Raw genomic sequence first — 23761 nt, 5'->3', positions numbered from 1 at the left:
CTTTGGGCCATGTACTGTGCCAAGCATTTTACAACTATCTCAGTTTATCCTCATAACCCTGTGAAGTAGGTGCTGTTATTATCCTCTTTTACAGTTGAGGAAATTGAGGCAGACAGAAGTTAAGTGTCTTGCCCAGGATCTCACAGGTAGTAAATATAAGATCTTCCTGAGTCCAGTTCCAGTGTTTTATTCTCTGCTCCACCGCATAGGAGATGAGGCTACAATTTAGATATAGGATAAATTGGAATTGTAAGGCTTCCAAGATCCTTTGCAATTCCATTCTTTAGCCACCCTTCCCTCTCTACTTTCTCCAACCTCTCATTTAGTCTTTATTTTGAACTGTATATTTTGAACCTTCCCTATTCTTGAAGTCCCCACAAGTGGTCCTCACACATTTTCAGGCCTGCTTTGACCCTGTGGGTAATCACTCTTCCATCTTTATTAGCTCTTATCATAGATTCATTTCTCTCTCTAATATTGTTACTTCTAATTTGTTAATCTTGAAGAAATCATAGATTTTTATCTCCAGTGGTTTGCATGTTGCCAGTCATAAGGTGTTTAATTTTTTAAATAAAAAGAATATTGATAATGCCTAAACAATTTAACACTGAATGTAATTAGCCCTGTATATGAAACCCAATCTTTAAATTCTGCTTATATCAAAAAGGAATTGAATTCATGGGTCCCTCTTTACCTATGATATTTGGTCAGTTAGTCCTAATGCATGGCCTTTTCTCATGCTCTGAGATGATTCCAGTAAAAATTATTTCATAAAGCTTCACTGTGGTGGCTGTTACTACATTCACACCAATATAGATATAATATGCATGACATATTTTCTTTTATAGACAAACTTTTTAAGTTCTTGCTTTCCTATAAATGCAGGAATCAGTGGTTTACCACAGTACCAAATTCCCAGGAATGATAACATTTAATGTAAAATCACTGTCTGTAAAGTATTTTTAGATTTCATAATGGGAAGACATGATATGGTTTCCCCCCTCTAAATTCCCTTAGTCAAGGATTTAATCTCTCCTTCTCCAAAAAGCATTTCTCTCAAACTCCTACTGTTCCCTGATTGCATAAAATCAATGAGAAACAAAACTCTCACAACAAATATATGTAGTTCAGGAAAACAAAATCCTGCATTAGGCGCCAAACACCCCGTTAGACCAAGGATTTTTAATATTTGTTGGAAGAAGGATTCCTTTGGCATTCTGATGAAATCTATGGACCTTTTCTCAGAAAAATCTTATTTAAACTGAAGATCCAGTGAAACTGGGCCTTCTTACAGTTCCTCAAACAATAGCTAATATTTATATAGCTAAAGTCTTTTATAGGTTTTGAATCATTTGATTACACAGGACAGTCTACCTCCCAGTGATTTGTTAATACTTGGAATTGTTTCCCTCTGCATCCCAGCTCCTAGCCTCCCTGACTCCTTTCAGGTCCAGCTAAAATTACACCTCCAAGAAGCCTTTTTTTGATTCTTCCTTAATGTTAGTGCTTTCCTTATGGGTTTACAGCAAATTTATCCGGTATAGAGCTTGTTTGTACATAGTTGTTTGCATATTGGACTCCTAGAGATGACTATCTTTAGCCCAGTGCTTTGCATTTCATTTTACATAGCGAGCACTTAATTAATGCTAATATTGTTGCCCGAATGTCTGAATGGAGACTAATTTATAAAAGGGATGTTAGTTTACACCTCCTATTCCCCCCATATACCATGGATATTAAGAACCCCAGACTTAAGACTTCTGGCATGTTTCCTACACTCATTTCCACTCGCCCAGGAACAAATGCCCTTTATTGCTAACATCTTCTAAAAGGGAAGCTCGAGAATGTTGCTGAACTGCCTCAAGGGCTCCCAGCCTTCTCCGGGGAGCCTGGGACTGGGATCTCTGAGTGAGGCAGGCAAGGCAGCACCGGGGTGGAGACAAGGGGCAAGGTCAAGACTACTTGAGAGAAGTAGTCGCCAAGGTCAAATACAGCCTACTGAGCCCAGGAGTCGTCTCTTGGGCCGGGGGAAGAGCGAGAACCCGCCGGGCTCGAGTCTTGTCAAGTGGGGCGTTTGTGACGGCGAGGAAACGAAGGGAGGACGCGCGGCGCTCGGCTTTGCGGTCATTGAAGGAAGGAAACACACGCCTGCCGGCCACGGGCAGACTCCCTTCCGCCCCACCGCTCCGGCCCGGGAAGCCAATAGGGCCCTCCCCAATCCACAAGGGCCGTACTTCGAAGGAGAAGCGCCTCCCTTCGGGCTTCGGGGCCAGGACAGAGATCTCTAGCTCGCGAATAGCCCACAGGGGCGGCAATGAGCCAGGGGGAGCCCTCGAGCCCGGCTGGGGGTGGGGGTGGGCCAGTGGCCGTTGGATGTGTTTGCAACCAATTGGGATTCCGAGCGCCGCGCGCCGCAGTTGGTTCCGGTTCCACTTCCCCACCCCGCCCCCCTCAGGCCCCGCCCCTCAGCTGGGCTTCCTTCTCTCTCTTCCCCCCTCGCCCCCGCCCCCCTCCAGGCCAGCCCCTCCCCCGCCCCCTTCCAGCTCGTTCTATTTAATTGTTGAATTGTCAGCACCGCCCGCCCGCTCGCGGCCGGCAGGGGGCGGAGTTAGAGCTTTGAACTTTTCCGCTGCGTGTGCCGGAGGGAGGTAAGGAGAGTGTGGGGGAGGGGAGGGCTGGGTGCGAGGAGGAGGCTCGGCTCGGCCGCAGCTTCGGAGCTACATTTCGTCCCCCGGCCCCCCAGCGAAGAGGCCGTCGTCGCATCCGAGCTGACGTGGAGGCTACGTGGAGCCGCCGCAGCGGCCGCCGTCGGCGGGGTTGCTGGGCGGCGGCGGCGGCGCCGCTTCTGAGCGGCGGCTCCAGCTCCCCGTCTCCACCTCCTCCCGCCCGTAATCAGTGACGAGACCCGCTACGTAAATCCCTTCGCGGCGGGTAAGTAGCGCGTCTGCCCCCCGAACTAGAGAGCCGGGAGCCGCCGACGCTGGAGCGGGAGGAGCAGGAGCCAGAGGAGGAGGATTAGGAGGAGGAGGAGGAGGAGCAGCAGCTGCGGACCCCGGGCTGCGCTGTTCTACGGGGGGTGGGGAGCAGGAGGGAGAAGGAGGAGGAGGAGGAGCGGGGAGGATGAGCGGAGCGGAGGCAGCCGACCATAGCGCCTCTCGGGATCCCGCCTGTCGGCTCTCTCCTCCCCACCTATTTTACCTCCCGGCCCCGCTGGATGAACCTGAGCCCGGCCAGCCAGGGAGGCGGCAGCCGGCCCCAACTGCGCCTTTTCGTTTCCTCTCGGCCCCACTGCCTGGGCGGGTTCTTCCTCCAGGCTCCCTGGCGCCGCCTCAGGCTATCGAGTGCCCGGGAGGACTCGGCCTGGGACAGGGAATCTGGGGTCTATGCCTCTTGCTCGCCTCTTTCCGGACTTTCCACGGCCCGGCGAGCGGTGACCCCGACGCGACAACTCCGCCGTCCTCCCCCTGCGCCCTACGCCTTGCGGATTGGGGGCCTGCGTAGTCCCGCAGCTCCGATGGATGCAATTCCTAGCCTTCAACCTCTTGCTCTGTCTTGTTCGGAACCTGTTAAGGCAGTGGCCCCGGACCCTGACCTGGCCCCACCACCCGCTCCCCTTCGGAGCCACATTTACACTTGCCTGCAATGTGGACCTAGCTGGACTGGGCTGAGCAGGAAATATAAATGCCCGGGCCCTAGTCAGCCCAGATTCTGGGGGCTAGTGGTGAACGCCGAAAGTGAGGGACAAAGCTGAAGACCCAGAGGAATGAGGGGATTTAGACTTAGGATCGGGGGCAGCAGAGATAATACCTAAAAGATAATGTTGATAAAGGGGCATTTCGGGTCGCTTCTTTTCCATGTTGAAGCATCTTCACCGAGCTAGCATTATCGGCCTTGTGTAATGCAGGACCGAGTGCGGAATTTAAGACAGCCACTGGGCCCTAGGCAATCAATACTTTTACGACTCAGTTTCTTCATCTGTAAAATGGGCACAAAACCTGTTGTTTACCTTATAAGGGCATTCAGATGGACGACGTAAGTAAAGCCCTTCACAAACCTGAAAGCCCTTTAGAACTCAACTACTATGATTCATTTTAAGGTAGCTACAATTAGGCCTTAAAAAAATAATGTAAATGACATTCCTAGAATCTTAATTTAATTGCTCTTCCAGAAATAATGAAGAGACTGTTTTGGCTTGTGTAGGATGAATAAACCTATGAAAGTTAATTTTTTAAATTGGAGGTTGATTCCTTAGGTGATTAGTCTTTACTGCTGATGTGGACTCTTAAGTCTAGTGATCAATAATTAGTTGAGATGTGGGCAAGTACTGCTCAAATTTTCCTTCTGTCCTAATTTCGTTTGATCCTTCAATTTGTAACCTGTTTAGAAATAATCCTTTAGCAGAATTTAATATCAGTTACTTTGTTAAATGCTAAGCAAAGGAGAGAGTACAAGTAGAAGTTGATTTCCAAAAAATTGCCAACTGGTTTGGCTTTGTGGTCAGCTGGTGTGGAGTCAAGATTTCTCAGCATTTCTAACTAAGCCTCTTAAGGACTAAAAAATTATTTTCTCCATTTACATTTATTAGTTGGATGGACTGGTGGCTCCGAACTTCCTTTTTAAAATGCTCCAGTGTGGAAAATGATCCAGCATGAAAAATGTATTAAAATTGCAATCTTTAGGTACTATGTTGCTAACATTTGTCCTATTTTATGGAAGCAATACCTTTATGTTATTGGGACCTAATTCCCTAGAGAACAAAGAATATTTGTAAATTGTGTTTAGTTTGAGATAGAATATTCCAGTTAATGTGGGCTTGCCTTTTGAATTATATTTTTGAAAATAAAATGAGATATTATGAGACTACTTTTTAAAATTTTAAAACACTACATATTATTATCACTGTGCTTCAGTTGCTAATGTATGCCTTAAATATTGCTAATGTATCTCCCCAGCCTCCATACTTGAAAGCTTACTGAGCACAATTGTTTATTACCCTAAGTGCTGGTTTTGACCCATGATCATTTAGAACACTGTTTCATTTTTAATATAATAATTCTCTTCCATCATGATCATCAAGCATTTGAGATTTGATGCTTGCAGAAACAGGTAGAGTGGCTTTCAAACATCATTAAGATTTGTTACTTCAGAAGCACTTATTACAAAATGATTTTCTATTATATCCTGTAGTTTGGAGAAAAAAAATTGGCATACTAGAAACAAGGCATTTTTCGAAAAACAGCTTTGGCTTGTTGGTGTTAGGTATTAGGATAAATGAGTATTTAAAGACAAAGGGAATTTATGCAGTTACTCAACTGGAATATTGGAAAATGTTCTCAAGATATTCTCTTTTCTAAGCACTATCAACATTGCCATTTTTTAGGTAGTTACACCTACACCTATTTAGTGTAAGTAGTATAATTTGATTTCCATTGAGGTTTTTTATTCTGTTTTGTGGAACCAAAAGTTATTAAAATTATAACTTGTATGTATGTAAACATTTGTATAAATGTATTAATTGTTTTTAATTGTAAAATTTGAGGATCAATTTTTTAATTTAACAATTAATTAAAAAAAACTTTAAATCCAGTATTATTAACTGTGGGCCTTGTAAATTTTTTATTATTAATGGCAGCAAACTTTCTAGAATTCTTAGGCAGTAGACTAAATCATAGTTACTTTGTAAGAGTCACTGTATAAAGATTAATAAAATTAATGAAACTTTGCTTAGAATTTTGACTTTCCTGGAACGTATACAATAGTTTTTTTTCAGGTTTTAAAACATTCTACAGTACTATTTCATACATGTCATGTGATTGACTCACAAAAGTTCTAATGGGGACTTCCGGATATTATGATGGCTGAGACTACTCCTACAAAGAGGAAGGTGAGATTAGATTAGAAAGATGATTTATCAAGAGAGTTTGCCCGGTGTAAAGCACTGTTTTTTGCTATTTTGATGTCAGACCAGTTGAGAATTAAGAAATATTTCCTTTACATTTTTATAACCCTATTTACATAATGGAATTGGGGAGACTTAATATTTGAGTATAATGAAAGTTTTATTGAAATTTTTAAGTCATTCTGTACTATTTGTGGACTTTTTTATGGTCTCTTACCAGAGAGACAGATAACCAGGCAAATTATATGTTTAAGTGGTTCTATAAGTCCTGACATTTTAATCTGTATGTGCCTGTTTTTGAAAAATAAACTGATTTTATTAACAATCTTTCTAGTGAATTTTTAAAATACTGTTAAGCTATCAAAATGGCATGGTTTCTGTTAGAAATTATTCTAAAGATGTTCAAATCTTTTCATTTCATTTCTTTATAGAGCACAGATAATTTATATGCTAACATTTCCTTGGAAAAACTTCCAAATGGGAAATTTCTGTTTCTTTTTGCTGGAATTAATTGTAGAAAAAGACATATTCAACATAATTGGAAAAAACAGTATATCTAATCTACACAGGAAAATTTTGCACTTTTGCTTTAGTTAAAATGAAGAGCTCATTTCTACAAAATGATTTAATATGCACCCTGGAATACATAAGCTGAAGCAACTGGCTGCTCAAATATATTTATTTTTAATAAACAGGAATAATATAAGTTAAATATATAGATTTCTCAAACTTTCTCCTAGTTAATTTTAGCCTTATCTCACTTTCCCAGTGTAGTTAACAATTTTGTTGTAAACAGTAATGATTCATCTGAAGTTATTTACAAATTAAAATTTTGTCATTTGTTCCTCAATACAATAATGGAACTTATTACATGAATTCTATAATAAATCCTTTTTTAAATATTTATTCAAGGCCTCAAATTATTTTTCTGTGCTGGATTAGATACACTTCTGTGAATTCCACTTTTTCTTCATTATTAGATTCAGGTAGTCATGAATAAGAAAATAGGGAAAAGGCAAGAGTAGGGTAGAAAAACCTCCAACTAGGAACTGAACACTTTTGAACAGTCAACTTTTGATTCCAGCTACCACAGTTACATTAATTGATAATGAATGAGTTAGGATGATATTACCTCCCCCATTATACTGTATACCCCATGCTTTTAATTATTATTTGGTTTTAAGATAGTTTCATTTAAAGGTATATTCAAATTTATTTCTATACAAACTTGTACTTACATGATCATTTGGAAAATCTGATATCTTAAACTTGAATCTTCTGTTAACATACACTCTTAATCTTGATTGCTATATTTTTCCTCCTATTTTAAAAGCTTAAGATTACTCTTTTGTTTCTGGGACTGTAGATGGCCATTCTAGATATCCAGTTCAATCCTAGACCTAGAATTTTAGTGCTTCTGAATTCTTATAGTCCTAATAAACTCTCTTCCCTCCTCCTCAAGTCCTTAAAATGACATTGTCTGTGACTTACTGTTTCCAGTAGTTTCAAGATTTCTCCATTTCTTTGAGTTGGCCTTTTTAGGTATTAGTTTGTTCTTTGTGTCTTTGCTATATATCTTGATAACCAGATATTTCACCATCATTTTTTTCTTCCCCTTCCAAATAGAAATGTATTTTCTTCCATTTGAAGTAGTATGTAATTTTCAAGCTAAAGTATGTTCGGGCTGCCTAAAATGTTTTTTATGATCTCAATTAAGAGATACATCTTTTGAGTGCCCCAAATTACCCATGTTTATCTTTTTGGCAGAAGAAAGAGAAAGTTGAACTTCTCAACACTCTTTGCTTTTTTTTTTTTTAAACTCATATTTATGTCTTAAAAACAACTCTTAAGATGGAAGGGCTAGAGCAAGGGCTAAGTGAACAAACTTAAGTAACTTATGCAGTGTCATACCACCAGGAACTCTCTGAGGCTATATTTGAAACCAGATCCTCCTGGCTCCAGGTCTAACTTTCTGTCCACTGTGCCTCCTAGCCACCTCAAAACTTTATCTTTTAAAAGTGTAAAGTTGTTAGCTGTTCAAGTAAAAGAATTGGGCATATTTTGCCTTTATATGGAGGGTGGAGGTCAGGAAAGAGGCAGGAGATAACTCATGGAAGTAGATATCTGTGATATAGGCCTCCCTGGAGGAATAAAAGTAAACATTTGGATCTTCTGATGCCTTCATATTGACTTGTGATTGTACAGATACTTGAAAAGCCCAAGTTATGATGTCTGACACACAAAGAGGAAGCCTAAAATAAATTTCTAAAAATTACTCTGTGTTTTCATGGCATAATGGTGTCTCTCTCAAACTCTTTTCTCATTAAATCTTTAATTTTTCAAGTGGAGTTCATAATTTAAAGATTGTTAGTGTGATGCCTAAGTAGATTTTCATACTATTTGCTTGGGTTTGTTTAATTGGCCTAGAATCCTCATGTCACACAGTATTCAAATTTAATACTCTTAGTAGAATTCCTCCAAAACCAAAACAAATCAACTTCCCATCAGGATGATCTGAGGTTATTTTCAAGTGATTGAACGGTACGGGATAGGAGGCTCTCAACTAAAGTAATAAATTTTAATCATAACTAAAGAGAATTTCTATTTAATTGAAAAATAATATTTAAAACCCTTCCCCTCCCTCAGCTTCAAGATATTAGTTTTAATGTGAAAGGCTGAGTGGCTTAGTGGAAAAGGCCTCAATAATTGGAGCCAGGATACATGGGTTCAAATCTCAGATACTCATTAAGCTACATGACCAGTGGACATTTAAAAATTTCTTTGTGCTTCAGTTTCCTTATATATAAAAGGAAGATAAATACTGAAGCTGCCTATCTCATTCAGTTGTGAGGAAAGTACTTTGTAAGCCTTAAAGCATTAGAAACATGTGTGATTATCATAAAATTCTTGATGAGATATATTATTTTAGTGTTTTTAAATGGTGAAAGTAGTTTTAATTTTTTTTCATGAAGGAGCTATTTTTTTTTAAACCTTTACCTTCTGTCTTTGAATCGATACTAAGTATCAGTTCCAAGACAGGAGAGAGAGCAGGAAAGGCTTACCCAGGGTCAGAAAGCTGGTTTCTAAGGTGACACTTGAGCCCAGATCCTCACAACTCCAAACTTGCTAAATTCAATCCACTGTGCTACCTAGCTGTCCCTTCTGTCTAATTTTAAAAATTATTCTGCCCCCAGCCCAAAAACCTATAAGGAGAATATTCATTCTAGTTAAAAACAAAGACTTTAGGTTGATACACAGAAAAGAATGAGAATAACTTACACCTTTGTTCTCTTTAATTTTTCCCCATCTACTCCTCTGGCTCTCACTTCATCCCTCTAAAATGACAATGACTAATAGAAAAATAAAATGGGAGAGGAAAACATTCCCCTCAAGTTCTTTTTATAGCTTGAAAAATACCTTCATCTTCTCTGTGTCCATTTTTTTTTTGAGATATCATCATTGTTAATGTTGCCCATTTTGGTAGGAAAACTCAGTGAATAATAACAGGTCATTAAAAATATGTGAACTCTATTTTTTTCAAAGTGACAGATACAGAGATAGAGAAAAAAACCCTCAATGATACTTAGTAATATTAATCTGCTCTCGACCTTTTAAGCATTTCTAAGAACAACAGTAAATTGTATAACTGGATTTCCAATTTAATCAAAGTAGTACAAAGTATAGATGAAAAATTTAATTTGGGTGATATGCAATTTGAGATTAAAATGTACATCTTATTTTTGTACTCCAACTCTTTCTCCTACAACCGATATCTAGCTTGTCATCAATACTTATGATGACGGATTCCTAAGTGTCAACTATAGTTTTCTTAAATTAAAGTTGTATATTTAATGCATTGACAATAGGAAAATATTTTGACTATTTTGATTTGATTGCACATAACTAGTCATCTTTATGGTATAATATATTTTGATTTGATTGCATATAACTAGTCATCTTTATGGTATAATAATGTCTCCAGGAGTACTAAAAAAAAAAGTGACCATACCCCTCCATTTTTATACTGTTAATAGTGTAATCTCCTGTTTAAGGAGTCACTTAATCTTTAGACCTTTCTTCCCCCCCATGATGAATAGAATGAATTCTATTTGGGCAGTGTAAATGGATGGGCAGTTTACATAATTTAGCCCCAAGTTTCACCTGGAAATTGTAACTGTGAAGTCAATCATGAAACATTGTAAACAATTAGATTTCCTTTTCTTTCATTTCCATAATATTTTTGCCTTCTAAGGGATGAACTGTCAAAAGAAGGGGCAAATTTTCTCTTGAGATCATTCTATGCTAAAATGATTGAAGATAGCTTCGATTTAAGAAGGGGTTTCCAAGGGTCAGACAGCTAATAAATTGTTTGAGGCCTGATTTGAATTCCAGTCTTTCAGACTCCATGGCTGGCATTCTATGTACTGTGCTACGTAGCTGCCCTACAGCCTTGATGTGTTGCCTTGTTTAAACAATTTGTCCTTCCTTTCCCAGTGTTTTGAGTAACAGTTTTTGTTAATTTTTAGTGCAGCAAGTCAGTTAGGTAGCTTTGTGGATGGGGTAGGGAACACCTCTGAATTTTGCTCTGACCAATGAAGTTAACCCCTCTGACCCTCATTTCCCTCATCTGTAAAATGGAGATAATAATAGCACCTACATCACAGGGTTGTTGCGAGGATCAAATAAGATACCACAGAAAGCACTTTGTGAACTTTAAAGTGCTATGTGAAATGCTAGCTATTATTTTTGCATAGTTTTTAATAGGACTGTGTGCAAATTGGGACTTATATTTGACTATACATTTAATAGAGCAAATAAATTAGTCTATGTTCATTAAAATTCTATCATTTTCCTTGTAAGTTCTTTATAATTTTTTTAGACATTACATATCACTTATAAATAGTTGAATGTTTTAGGCAGTCTTAACAAAATTATTTAAAAATAAGGGAAACTTCATGAAAAGATTTCTGGATTTAGAATGAAAGAACTTGGATTTCCAGGTTCAACTCTCACCTTAGGTAAATCATTTGACTTCCTAGTCCTCAGTTTTCTTAACTGAAATGAGGAAATTGGGCTTAATTACCTTTAAGTGTCTTTCTGAATCTGTAGCACTACATAAAGTATGTCTTTTGGGAAAATGTGACTTATGTAAAAGACAAATCATTTCTAAAATAACATTTTAAGGTAAGTATTCTAGAAGCCATTCAACATAGCCCTTGTTTTTTCATGATGAAGCATCCAAAATTTATATCCATGTTTCAGAAAAAAAAATTGGTTATAAACTGTGGTGGTTTTATGTTTTAAATTGTTTTGAATATTTGACAATCTAGTTCAGGGGGTTCCCAACGTGGGGAATGAAATGCCTATCAAGGGAATGAACAGTTTTTATTTTTGAAAAAGTATTCTCTATTTTGTTTCTTGCATATATAATGGAAAACTTGAAAGCCAGAGGATATGGAACCAGAAAAAGATTGGGAAACTTTGATTTAGATCTTTTACAACAGAAATACTCATCATTATATATAAAGAAAGTACTTACTTAGGACTTTAATTTACAAATTACAAGAAAGATGATGAGTATGCACTTTTTCCTTAATTTCTGGGACATTTAACTTAATACAGCTTATATTCATTTTTTTCTTTTCAAAGAGTTCTCATATGTGGGATGCAACCTATATTTGGGGATGGGTCGATTGCTATAAATTATTTTCAGAATGAAATCTATTATTTTTCAGAAATGATTTTTATTTTAAAATAATGAACATAGATAAAAGATTTTTATCCAGCAGAACTTCATTAGTATTGGTTAGACCCTTCCTTACAACTAAGGTTTCAATACTGAAGAACAGGAAATATGGTTTGAATAATCATACTGGCCTATTTTTCATCAGTGTCTTGAATGATAGATAATTGCCTAGTGTATAGTAAAGATGTGTGTTTTTACTTTGAAGGGTGAAATTCTTTTTTTTTTTAAATATAAACCCTTACCTTCTGTCTTGGAATCAATTGTATTGTATTGGTGTATTGGTTCCAAGCCAGAAGAGTGGTAAGGGCTAGGCAATGGGGGTCAAGTGACTTGCCCAGGGTCACACAGTTGGGAAGTGTCTGAGGCCAGATTTGAACCTAGGACCTCCCATCTCTAGGCCTGACTCTCAATCCACTGAGCTACCCAGTTGCTCCCTGAAGGGTGGAATTCTACATATAAGTATCACTTTTTTCTTCATAGACAACATTAAATGTCTGTCTCCCCCCCTCCCCCCCATGAGACTGTATTGGTAGTTTAATGCCTGTAATGAAGAAAGCATAGTAGATTAGGTATTTTTTAAGTGTAAAATTAACATTTGTTCCCTAATTTAGATAAAAAAAATAAAAACCTATGTATTAGCTTATTTAAAGAGTATTGCTTAGAAAAAAATTTTAATGAGAAATTGGCTTTTATGCTGAAAAAATGTTTGAATTTACATACTAGTGGCGAGTTGAATTTCTACCTTAATTCTTTGGGATCAGGCATCATAAAATTAAATAAAAGCCAGGAAAAGGTCAAGCATCAAAGTATCTATAGTATCTTACTAGGGAAATGACCTTTTCCCTAGTAAGGAGGATTTTGAAAATAACTGTCTTATTGTTGCCACCAGGGGAAAGCTATTTTCTCTTCCTTGAGGTTTCTTTTATCAGCTGTGGTTGTAGTGGCCCCAAAGATAGCACCTTATACATTGATTTAACAAGTGCTTACTTAGCACACTGTTGGGTGATAGAATCCTTTTGGTCTTTTCCTATGAGCAGGGACTGTGTTTGTATCCCGTACTTATATTTGTTTCCATAGTGCTTAACAAGAACCTGACACTTAAATGTCTTTTCATTATCAATAACACAGCTATTATGTAAGACAGCTTCCTGCCATCAGTAAGCTTATAAGTATTTTGGGAAGGACAAAACCATCAAATACCAATATAAGAAAGCACCATTAATTGTCAAAATGAATAGTACAAAGGTATATATATCCCTTTATCATCCTCTAGTATTTAACATCTACACTTAGTGATATGTCAGTGCCATTTATTCTATTATTTACCTATTGTTCTCGATACCGGATGGTGTAGCAGCATCATTCCTTTGTCCTTAGCCTTAAAGATACACGAATTATGCTAATCTGAGTATTGGTGAACATGAACATATTTGGTATTATGACCTTTGCATTTTATAACAGTAAAAGAAGAGGAACCAACCAAAGGACAATTGGTTCCCAGCCTATTTTCTCATTGTTTTTACAGACAAAAACAGGTTGATCACCAGTTGTGTTTACATGTCCAAGGGCCACTCTCCCTGAATTTGTTGTCCCAGTCACATACTTATACATAGAAAGATGTCTACATATGATTTTAAAAACAATCTCTTATAAATTTGAGATTAGTAGCATTTTGTTTTATAGTTAAGTTGGTTAAAACAACTTTCCTTTGGGTTGAAGGAAATCTTTAAACCTCTAAAATGTATACTGTGTGTGGAGCCTTGCTAGGCAGGGTGTGATAGAAAATAGAGATAAGATAGGGAGGGCCAAGTGAGGTTTCATAATCAGCAGAATAGGAGCTTCATAGTTTTAATTAAGTATTGCTGGCTTTTGGACTATAGAGTTATAAATGCATATATTTGATTTGATATGGGGCAACTAATAAGAACTGTGATGGCAATGAAGATCACATTTTAATATTTCAGAGTTACTTTTAAATTTTACACAGTAATTTTGGAAGTCATGAAACAGAAAATAAGTATTTAAAAAGAAGATTGAATAATTGGAATTTTTACCTTGCTGCTTTTCTGTCATTTTAATTGTATGAAAATTAGAATTATCTCCTTCCTGTTTTTATTTTGACAACAAGATCTTTAATTGCTTTGACGGAAATTCTGTAATATCCCAAATTCAAAAGTATAATTTTACTGCAGGATAAATAGAAGAAGAAAGCTGGGAAGGAGCAAAGCATTGTTTACAAATGTCTTAATAATGAGCAAATGTGGCAGGAAAAAATATATTAAGACAAGTATAAGGTAGGTCGATTTATGTTTATCTGGTTTTTTAAAAGTTTTATTTTTTAAAAATTAAATTTAAAATGATGATGGACAAAATTACTTGTTCTTTTCAGCCTTAACCTATGTTAGAAATAAACTATTCGCTCACCTAGCAGATAAATTTATTGAGTGAAGGTTTATTGACCTGTAACTACACTGTGCTAGGCAAGATATAGAGAGATGGGAAAAGAGAGACTAGAAAATGGAACACATGGTAAATATTCTTAATTGAACTAAGTAGTAGGATCAGAACAATTGAAACCTTATTTGTATTAAACCCTCTTGTACTCTCTTATAAATGGTTCCATAAGGGAGTTAGCTAGGGGGCTCAGTGGCTAGTCAGTCCTAGTGACAGAAGGTTAGGTCTCAGACATTTCCTCGCTCTGTGATCCTGGACAAGTTACTTAACCCACATTGCCTATTCCTTACTGCTCTTCTGCCTTGAAACAAATACACAGTATTGATTCTAAGAAGGTAAGAGTTTTAAAAAACAAACAAACAAAAATAAGATAAATAAGTACCATGAAAAGAATAACCTTTCTAGATGATTCGGGGTCATTTTTACTATAATGTTTTGTAATACAAGATGCCTTTAGGGATTGTTAAAGTATTGATGCTTTAAATGCTTGCTATACTTTTGTGAGCTTTGTCTTTTTTTTTATAGGTTTTCTAAACCTTTTATTCTTGCAGGACTTGCTTTTTTGTGGCTGACATTGTTTCCACCTCTGCAGCACAGCCTTTCCCAGTTTTGAATTGGAAGTGGGTTTGGAAACAAGATAATCAAGATTTTTTTAATAATGTCTGATGTAAGAGTAAATAGGCACTAAGCCCAGGCCCTATGGTTCCCTTAAAGCTTTGCTCTATATCTGATTTCAGTGGTTGAAGGGCCTTTTTTTTCGTTCTTAGCCGAGTTCTGAATCTGTAGAGTTGCCATATTTCAGTTCCAGATAATATTATAGTTTAGTCATGCAGTGTTAAGAAAGGGCTTCTTGGAAAGCAGAGTGTTTAGAGAAAACAGGACAATCAAGGTAGAAGAAATATTATGATTAAAGGCAAGTAGGTAAGAATTAGATGGTGAGAAGCAAATAGATTTAACTTAGAAGTAAAGGGGTCAGGTTGAAGAATAACAGAGATATTTGCTCTATATGGAGTAGTAAGCTAAGGATTTTTAAGTTAGAGTAATAAATTAAGACAGGAGGTTACTGAAAGTTATTGATTATAACAGTGACTGCTTGCTTTTAGAGAAGTAATTGTTATAGCAGCTATGTGTTTAGGATATACTAGAAAATGGAGTATGAGCATATTATATAAGCATATGTGAGATTAGGAGTCTTTGGAAGTCAGGTATGTCAGAAATGGAAAGGAAATGACTAGTCTGAGAAGAATTGTAGAGGATGAATCTTTAGGAGAATTTGTATTTTTATCACATTATGAATGACCTTAAGTTTTACATTTATTTTTAGACTATTTTGGTTACAGATATATGATTGTGAGTCTAATAAATGGGAAAGTACAAGACCAAGAATTATTTCATAGTTTATTAACAAGCATAACATTTTTTTAAACTCTTACCTTCCATCTTGGAATCAATACTGTGTATTGGTTCCAAGGCAGAAGAGTGGTAAGAACTAGACAATGGGGGGTTAAGTGACTTGCCCAGGGTCACACAGCTGGGAAGTGTCTGAGGCCAGATTTGAACCTAGGACCTCCCATCTCTAGGCCTGGCTCTCAATCCACTGAGCTACCCAGCTGCCCCCAAGCATAACATTTTAAAATATTTTACTTTTACTTTTTAGTATAATTATTATAGGATTACTTACTCTTGATAGAAATTCAGGATGATAGCTAGTTTATTTCAGTTAAATTTAAAAAGAAACTGAAAATATTATTAAAAAATTATAAAAATGGATCAATTTCTTATGAATGATTGAAACTGTCTTATATATCTTTAGTTTTTTTATGGATAAAAATACATGGTGTACTTCTTTATCATTAACTCCATGAACTAAAAACACTTAAATTAATCTTGTTATAATGCTATGTTATAGACATGAACAGTTTGAATAAATGATGAATAAATTATTTTCATACAATTGAGAAGGCTTAATTTTCTTTTTTCGTAAAGTGAGGGAGGGTTGAACTAGATCATGAGATCCCTTCAAACTCAAAATATATGTTGGTGTGTTTCCATGCCAATATTAGCAACTATGGTAATAACAATGATATCTTACATTTATGTGGTGCTTTATGATTATAAAGGTCTTTCCCACCTATTCAATCCCATAGTAACTTAATAGTGCTGCTGAATTTCCCTAAAGAAACGTCTACCTTTTGAAATCTTTTGATGAAAATTTTATTATAAATACTTACAGAATAAGCCAATAATTTCAATCATTCAGCTGTAGGTGATCATAGGATTTTTAAAATCTGCTTTCCATGAACAGTGTCAATAGAATAACTTGCCTGGAATTTGGAGACTTAGAATTTGTGCTAAAATGATACATTCTATAGGACTAAGCATTCACTTTGAATGTAAACAAATTTCTATGAATGCAAATAGATCAAAGTTAAACATAAGTAGTAATTGTTGAGATAGGGGCTTAATAATTTTCCTTTTTTCTTTTTTGGTTTTGTTTTCAGACAAATGACCATGGAAACAGTTGAATCTCAGCAGGATGGAAGTGTAACAGATTCTGTAACAGACAATGATTCTGCCCATGTACAGACTCAGACTGGTCAAAATTCTATTCCAACCCTAGCTCAGGTAAATTAAAATAGTAGCAAAAGGCAGAAGCTAATAATAAAGTTAAAAATATATGGAAATAAGAGATGTGACTCTATACTTGTTATTTTCTTATATATGGTCTTTAATGTAGTATATTCTTAGTATATTAGTAGATGGTCATTTTTTCTAATGAATATGTTGAAGGAAATACTGATATTTGGTATTGTATTTTAATAGGCCCATTAAAAAGACAAAACTCCAAGAGAAGAAAAAACAGCAAGGAAAAACTTAATCCTCATAATATTAAAAAAGAATGGTTATGCAGTTGGTATGATACTATTATGTAATAGAGTTATTTGAGCAGAACTCTTAGTTTTTTTTTTAACTGCCAATTAGCCACCTTTATTTTCTTTGACCTTGTTGATATAGGAACTTAAGTACAAATTAGTGGGTCTGATTTTGATCCTGAAGGAAGAATACTTTTTGGAATATAAGGTGGCTATTTAGGAGAGGTAGGTCCAAAACTGTGGGAGGTGTTTGCATACAGAGATTAGGCTTTACAGACAGAAATCAATAATTTATTAATTTCATTCATTTATTTATTTAAATTTAAAAAGTATTTATCCATGGTTACATGATTCATGTTCTCTTCCTCTCCCAAGCAATTTTACTGGTTTATACATATCACTCAATACCAATTTCTATATAATTCATTGTTGTAATAGTGTAATCTTTAAAAATCCAAACCCCAAATCATATGCCCATATAAACAAGTAATAAGTCATATGTTTTTCTTCTGCGGTTCTACTCGCACAGTTCTTTCTCTTGATGTAGAATAGCATTCTTATAAGTCCCTCAGAATTGTCCTGGATTATTGCATTGCTGTTAGTAGCAAAGTCTGTTACATTTGATTGTCCCACAATGTTTCAGTTACTGTGTATAATGTTCTCGTGGTTGTGCTCATTTCACTATGCATCAGTTCATGGAGGTCTTCCAAGTTTTTATAGAAATCCATTGATTCATCATTCTTTATAGCAAAATTGTATTCCATCATCATCATATAGTACAGTTTATTCAGCCATTCCCCAGTCAAGGGACACACCCTCATTTTCCAATTTTTTGCCACCACAAAAAGTGCCACTATAAATATTTGTGTATAAACATTTTTTTTTATCTCTTTGGAGTACAAACCTAGTAGTGGTATTGCTGGATCAAAGTGTATGCATTCTTTTAAAACTTTTTGGACATAATTCCAAATTGCCTTTCAGAATGGTTAGATTAATTCATACTTCCACCAGCAGTGCATTAGTGTCCTGATTTTGTCACATCTTCTTCAACATTTATTATTTTCCTTCACTGTCATATTGGCCAGGCATCTGATAGGTGTGAGGTGGTACCTCAGAGTTGTAATTTGCATTTCTCTAACCAGGAAGGATTAAGAACACTTTTTAATGTTATTATTGATAGTTTTGATTTCTTCATCTGAAAACTGCCTATTCATATCCCTTGTCCATTTGTGAATTGGCTTGTCAATCAAGAATTTATTGAGCATATGCTCTGTGGTTGAGACCGTTGCTGCACACTGAGAAGATACAAAAGCAAAGATGAAACAGACTCTTCATGGAGTTTATATTAGATCCGGGGAGTTGGCATGTGCACAAATAAGTATATTTATAATAAAATGTGTCCCAAAACACTTGGTGCAATTTAAACTATTAGTTTTATTTTTTTATTCAGAATGTAAGTACTCCAAACATTTTTATATATAAAAGTAGAACATAAATAAAGGAATTTGTATTACTGCTTTCAAAACTGGTTAGGCTTCTTTCTGTTCCCCTTTAAAACTAACTATGCTTCGTTTTGTTTTCTGTGTACATTTTAAAATATTTTAATCTCTAATTTATTATTAGATATATATTAGATATAATAAATCTCTAATTTCCTTTTTTAAAAAATGGCACAATTGATACAACCTCTATTCCAATCTTATTCCAAGTTAAAAACAGGAGAAAAATTCAGATCTTTGTAATAAATAAGCATAGTCAAGCAAAATAACAAGCATGTCCAAAAATGTATGTTAAATCCTTTTGAACCTTAGGGCTTTTATCTCTTAGGAAAGAGGTAGGTGACATGAGCCATCATAGATGCTCTGGAGATATGACTGATGGTTGCTTTGATAAAAATTCTTTAAAAAAAAATTTTTTTTAACCCTTACCTTCCACCTTAGAATCAGTGCTTATGTATTGGTTCCAAGGCAGAAGAGCAGTAAGGGCTAGGCAATGGCAGTTAAGTGACTTGCCCAGGATCACACAGCTAGGAAGTGTCTGAGGCCAGATTTGAACCCAAGATCTCTCATCTCTAGGCCTGGCTCTCTATCCAACTGACCCCCCTCCTGCTCCCTCCCCCAACAATTCTTAAGTGTTATATAGTATCATTGACCTTGTATATATTGTTCTCTTGATTCTGCTTACTTGGTATTACATTTCCTAGATCCCGGGCTTCTTTTTAAGGCACAGTAATATTCCCTTATATTTATGCATCCTAATTTAGCTGTGGGCTTCTCTTTTCCCCCAGGTCTTTCACTCCCCAAACACTCCACTTTATTTCCTTTTAAGTAGGAGAAGCTTGTTTCACTAGTGAGTGTTCATTCTTGCTATTATCCTCCTTCTTTGTATTGCTGCTCTTCCATTTCTGCCTGTTTTCCTGGTGAGTATAATTCATTTCTATTCCAAATGAGGTATGGGTGTTCAGACTTCCAGATGGGGGAGAGCATTATTTGATGCCCATTACCTCAACCCTTTCTCCATCTTAGTTATGAGAAAACTTTATTGCCATTACTTCTTCTTTTCCCCATGAATATATTCCTTTCATTTTCCTCTCCCTTTCCCCTCTTAAAAACCTCAGAGCAATACTTATCTACCCAGCCTCCCTCTGGACCTTTGGAAAACATTAACTTTCTAAAACTCATGTATTTTTTCCCTATTCAAATAGTAGTCCTCCATCATTATGCAGTCCTTCTTACTTTATTCTTGCCTCTTATGTTTGCTTCTCAAGGTTTCTACTCAGTTCTTGTCTTTTCATCATAGATGTTTGATAGTTCAGTGTTCCACTAATGGTCTATTTTTGTCAGTATAAGACTATGCTCATCTTTGTAGGGCAAGTTATATTTGTTTATAAGACTATATTTGTTGCTTTTTGGAATATTGTTTTCTGAGATCTCCTCTTATCTATAGTACAAGCTGTCAGGTCCTATGTGATCTTGACTATGATTCATCTAATTCGATTCAGCCCAGCATTCTAGCCAATCAGGTTCCCTTTTGATCTGTTGTATACTGTGTTCACTGTCCCTCTAAACTTTATTATCTACAGTTTTGATGAGGGATAATATTATCTATGCCACTGTAATTGCTAAAGAAGGTTAGGCAGCACAAGATCAGATCAATGGGATATTCCACTGGAGACCCCTGTGCTTTTGAAGCATTAGCAATTATTCTTTGAATCTGGCCATACAACCAATTCTGGATCCATGAGATTGCCTTTTTTATCTGATCTTCTCAGAGAATAACATTATATACTTTATTAAAAAAAACTTAGGAAAACTATATTCATATCATTTGTCTCATCTACTAGTTTAGTAATCTTTTCAGGAGCGGAAATGAAAACAGGTATGACCTGTTTGGTTTTTTTTTTAACACCTTCTATCTAAGAGTCAATACTAAGTTCCAAGGCAGAAGAGTGATAAGGACTAGGCATTTGTGATTAAGTGATTTGCCCAGGGTCACTCTACAGACACACAGCTAGGAAGTGTGTGGGACCAAATTTGAACCCAAGACCTTCAGTCTCAAGACCTGCTTCTGTATCCACTGACCCACCCAGCTGCCCCTGGTATGACCTATTCTTGATGAAACCAGGCTGACTCTGGGTTTAAAATTTTCTTGATAAATGTTCATCAACCACTTCTTTAATAATATACAAGAATCATTTAAGCTCATTAACCTATAGTTTGCAGAGTGTGCTATATATTTTCTTTTTTGAAAATTGCTGAGTATTTAATAAATGTTGACTTGTATTGATTGACTTAGACAAGATTTATTATACAAGATCTGGAAATCAAAGATAGTGTGGTTCTGAAAAGTTATTGTTGTAAGAGAATTTTTTCTTCATGAGAAAGACTTAGAAAATGCCTTAAAATTACTTAATTAAAAAAATTAATCAGTTGACTGAATTATTTGTTTCATACCCAAGTTATTCAAAATATAAATTAACCATTTTGTATCTAAGTTATTAGTTCAGAATCAAGGACATCTCAGAATTTTTTATGTTTTGCTAGAGATAATTTTTTAAAAATCAGTCAATGGACCATTTTATAAGCATGTGCTCTGTGCCAGGTAATGTACTAAGTATACAAAGAAGGGAAAATACCATCACTACTCTTTTTTTTTTTAAACCCTTACCTTCCATCTTGGAGTCAATACTGTGTATTGGCTCCAGGGCAGAAGAGTGGTAAGGGCTAGGCAATGGGGGTCAAGTGACTTGCCCAGGGTCACACAGTTGGGAAGTGTCTGAGGCTAGATTTGAACCTAGGACTTCCCATCTCTAGGCCTAGCTCTCAATCCACTGAGCTACCCAGCTGCCCCCTTCTGTCACTACTCTTAAGGAGTTTAGTCTCTCAAAATTACACTCCAAAAATGTACACATCCATATTTTCATACTTCATAATAAAGTGGTAAACTCCTTTTTTTTCATCTAACATAGATCTTAATAGTTTCACTAAATAAAATTTAAAACTTTTTTTACTCTCTATTTTAGTAGACATAATTAAAATTACTTAAAATAATGAATGTGAGTGGTCTTAATCCTCTTTTTTTTTGTCCTAATTCTCTTTGGGCAGTTGTAAAATGCTTTAGGATACAAACCCTTATATGTTGCTCATAGTAAACCTCTTTAATATAAAAAGACATTTAATTAAAAAAACAGGTTGCTCTAAAATTTTGTGATTATATTTTCAGAAAAGAAGCATTAGAAATGCCTGAGAAAGTATAAATAGAAATCATTCAAAGACATACAAGAGAAAGTAAAGGTGAAAATGAATAGCATGTAATGAATCTATGTAATCAAACCTTTTGAAAATAATAGTGATAATACTATTTATAGAGATTGCTTTCATATACATTCTCTTTTTATTATTTCAGCATGGGAAGGGATTCTCCAGGTAGTATTTTATATATATACATATATACATATATATTTATTTATTTTTGATGAGGCAGTTGAGTTAGAAAGGTTAACTGATTTGCCCTAAGCATCCCAGTAAATTACTGGATTCTGATATGAATCCAGACCTCCTGACTACAAGTCTCACACTTTCTAAAGTTCTATCTTTATTTTTAGAAGTGGATTCATTTAGAGAAGATTGATTTTTCAATAACATTGCTTTTTTCATACAAGGGGAAAAGAACATGGAATAGTATCAATATTGCATAGAAAAGTCAAGGTAAAATCTTTCTGGTTTGAGGAAATTTGAACATGTTTGTTTTTAGGAATGTCCTTTTGTATCTAGAGAGAGAGAGAGTATCTGGATGAGAAAGAAAAGATGATTGCTGGGGAAAGTTTCTGGATGAGGCAAAAGGGAAGCCATATTAAAAGTAGAGGGATTAAGTGGGAATTCTTGATTCTCTGAGACCCATGGCAAAATGATTGATTTTTGAGTTAACAAGTGAAATTTGAGGAATGAAAGTTGGAAATTGTAGGAGCTCCTGTTAGATGGCTTTCTTCTCCATGAAGTAGGAAGCTGTCACTATAAATCAAAGAGGGCTTGAACAAGGAAAAGATTTGAAGTAGGTGCTGTGGGGAATTAAATAGGGAGTAAATAAGAAAAGGATTGCTAAATAGCAATGAAAATTTTAAGTTGAATGGAAGCAACAGAGTATACATATTCTATGTTTTGGGGCTCTGTTAGTCCACTGTTTTACTGTGATTTTTTTAAATGAAAATTTTCCAGATAGGGAAAACATTGATAAGTACTCAGAAGAATTAATATATTATTTTGAACAAATCCTTAAAATCTATTTGATATAGCTATGGTTAATGTTCCATGAAGCATTGCATTGTGTCATGTAAAAGTAGTCATGAATAGCAAGATATCCTATGTGATGGCAAGATCTCCTGAAGATTAATTTAGTGATTTATTTACCTTTTTTAAAATTAATTTTGGGGCAAAAAGATAGTATGGTATATCCATAGAAATGCAAGAAATTGGAGCCAGTAGGGGATTTTTGTATACTCATTTAGTATGTTACCTTTTTCCCATATGATAGGTTCAGTAGAAATAAAGCAATATAAATCTTACTGAGCTCTCATTTTTCCCAAATGACTGGAGAATATCGTATTCTGTTTAACAGAACTTTACAGGATATATAGATAGATATTTAGATATACAATAAATGTTTTATTGTTTTACAGAAATTTGAGTCATATGCACTTAAAACTGTATAGATTTTTTTCTTAATAACTTGATATTCAGCAGCACCTTAGATTCACCATTATGAATGCTCATTATCCTATAATAATATAGACTTCTTAGAATGAATGTTGGTCAAAATTATATCTACTCTGGTGACTTTTACTGAAAGTGAATCCAAAAAACGATCCCTTATTTCAGGTGTGTCCATGTCAATTTCATTTTTAAAACTGTATATAAAAATTGCAGATTATTTAAACTTTACAATTTAAAGATACATGTTACTACAACTCCCTAGTTCATACATCTTTATATATTCAGTGAAGAACAAATGGTACAAATGAGAGATTAAATGAGCCATTTAGTTTAGAGAGTTTGAACAGTTTTTTAATGATTAATAGTTTGAACTTTGAAAAACTATCTGTTGGTATAATTGAGCAAAATTTATGCTTTGGGAAGTTGGCTTTATTAGTAGAAATTTTTCAGATCCCTTTAGAGTCTAGATTCTAGATTTTTATTGGATATACTTCTTGAGATATGCCCCCTCATTTTTTAAAACCCATACCATCTGTCTTGGAAACAATTCTGTATGTATTGGAACCAAGGTAGAAGAGTC

General features: G+C 35.7%; 1 protein-coding gene across 18 annotated transcripts in view; it reads left to right on the top strand.

The window, feature by feature from the left end:
- The first annotated feature begins 2444 nt into the window (after positions 1-2444).
- The window catches only part of CREM (cAMP responsive element modulator), a 65239-nt gene continuing 43922 nt past the window's right edge, over positions 2445-23761 (top strand). For 4 of the 18 annotated variants that reach the window (XM_056800017.1, XM_007504722.3, XM_056800015.1 and 1 more), the window contains exons 1-3: positions 2530-2648; positions 13838-13939; positions 16601-16724. In XM_056800017.1, the coding sequence (XP_056655995.1) occupies positions 13896-13939; positions 16601-16724 (168 nt within the window). In that variant the 5' untranslated portion in view covers positions 2530-2648; positions 13838-13895. The other 14 variants (XM_007504728.3, XM_007504720.3, XM_007504721.3 and 11 more) reach the window with 11 other exon arrangements.

This window comes from Monodelphis domestica, chromosome 5 (assembly GCF_027887165.1).
Source record: "Monodelphis domestica isolate mMonDom1 chromosome 5, mMonDom1.pri, whole genome shotgun sequence".
In the NCBI taxonomy this organism is placed as follows: Eukaryota; Metazoa; Chordata; class Mammalia; order Didelphimorphia; family Didelphidae; genus Monodelphis; species Monodelphis domestica.
This window is presented reverse-complemented; position numbering and strand designations above follow the sequence as displayed.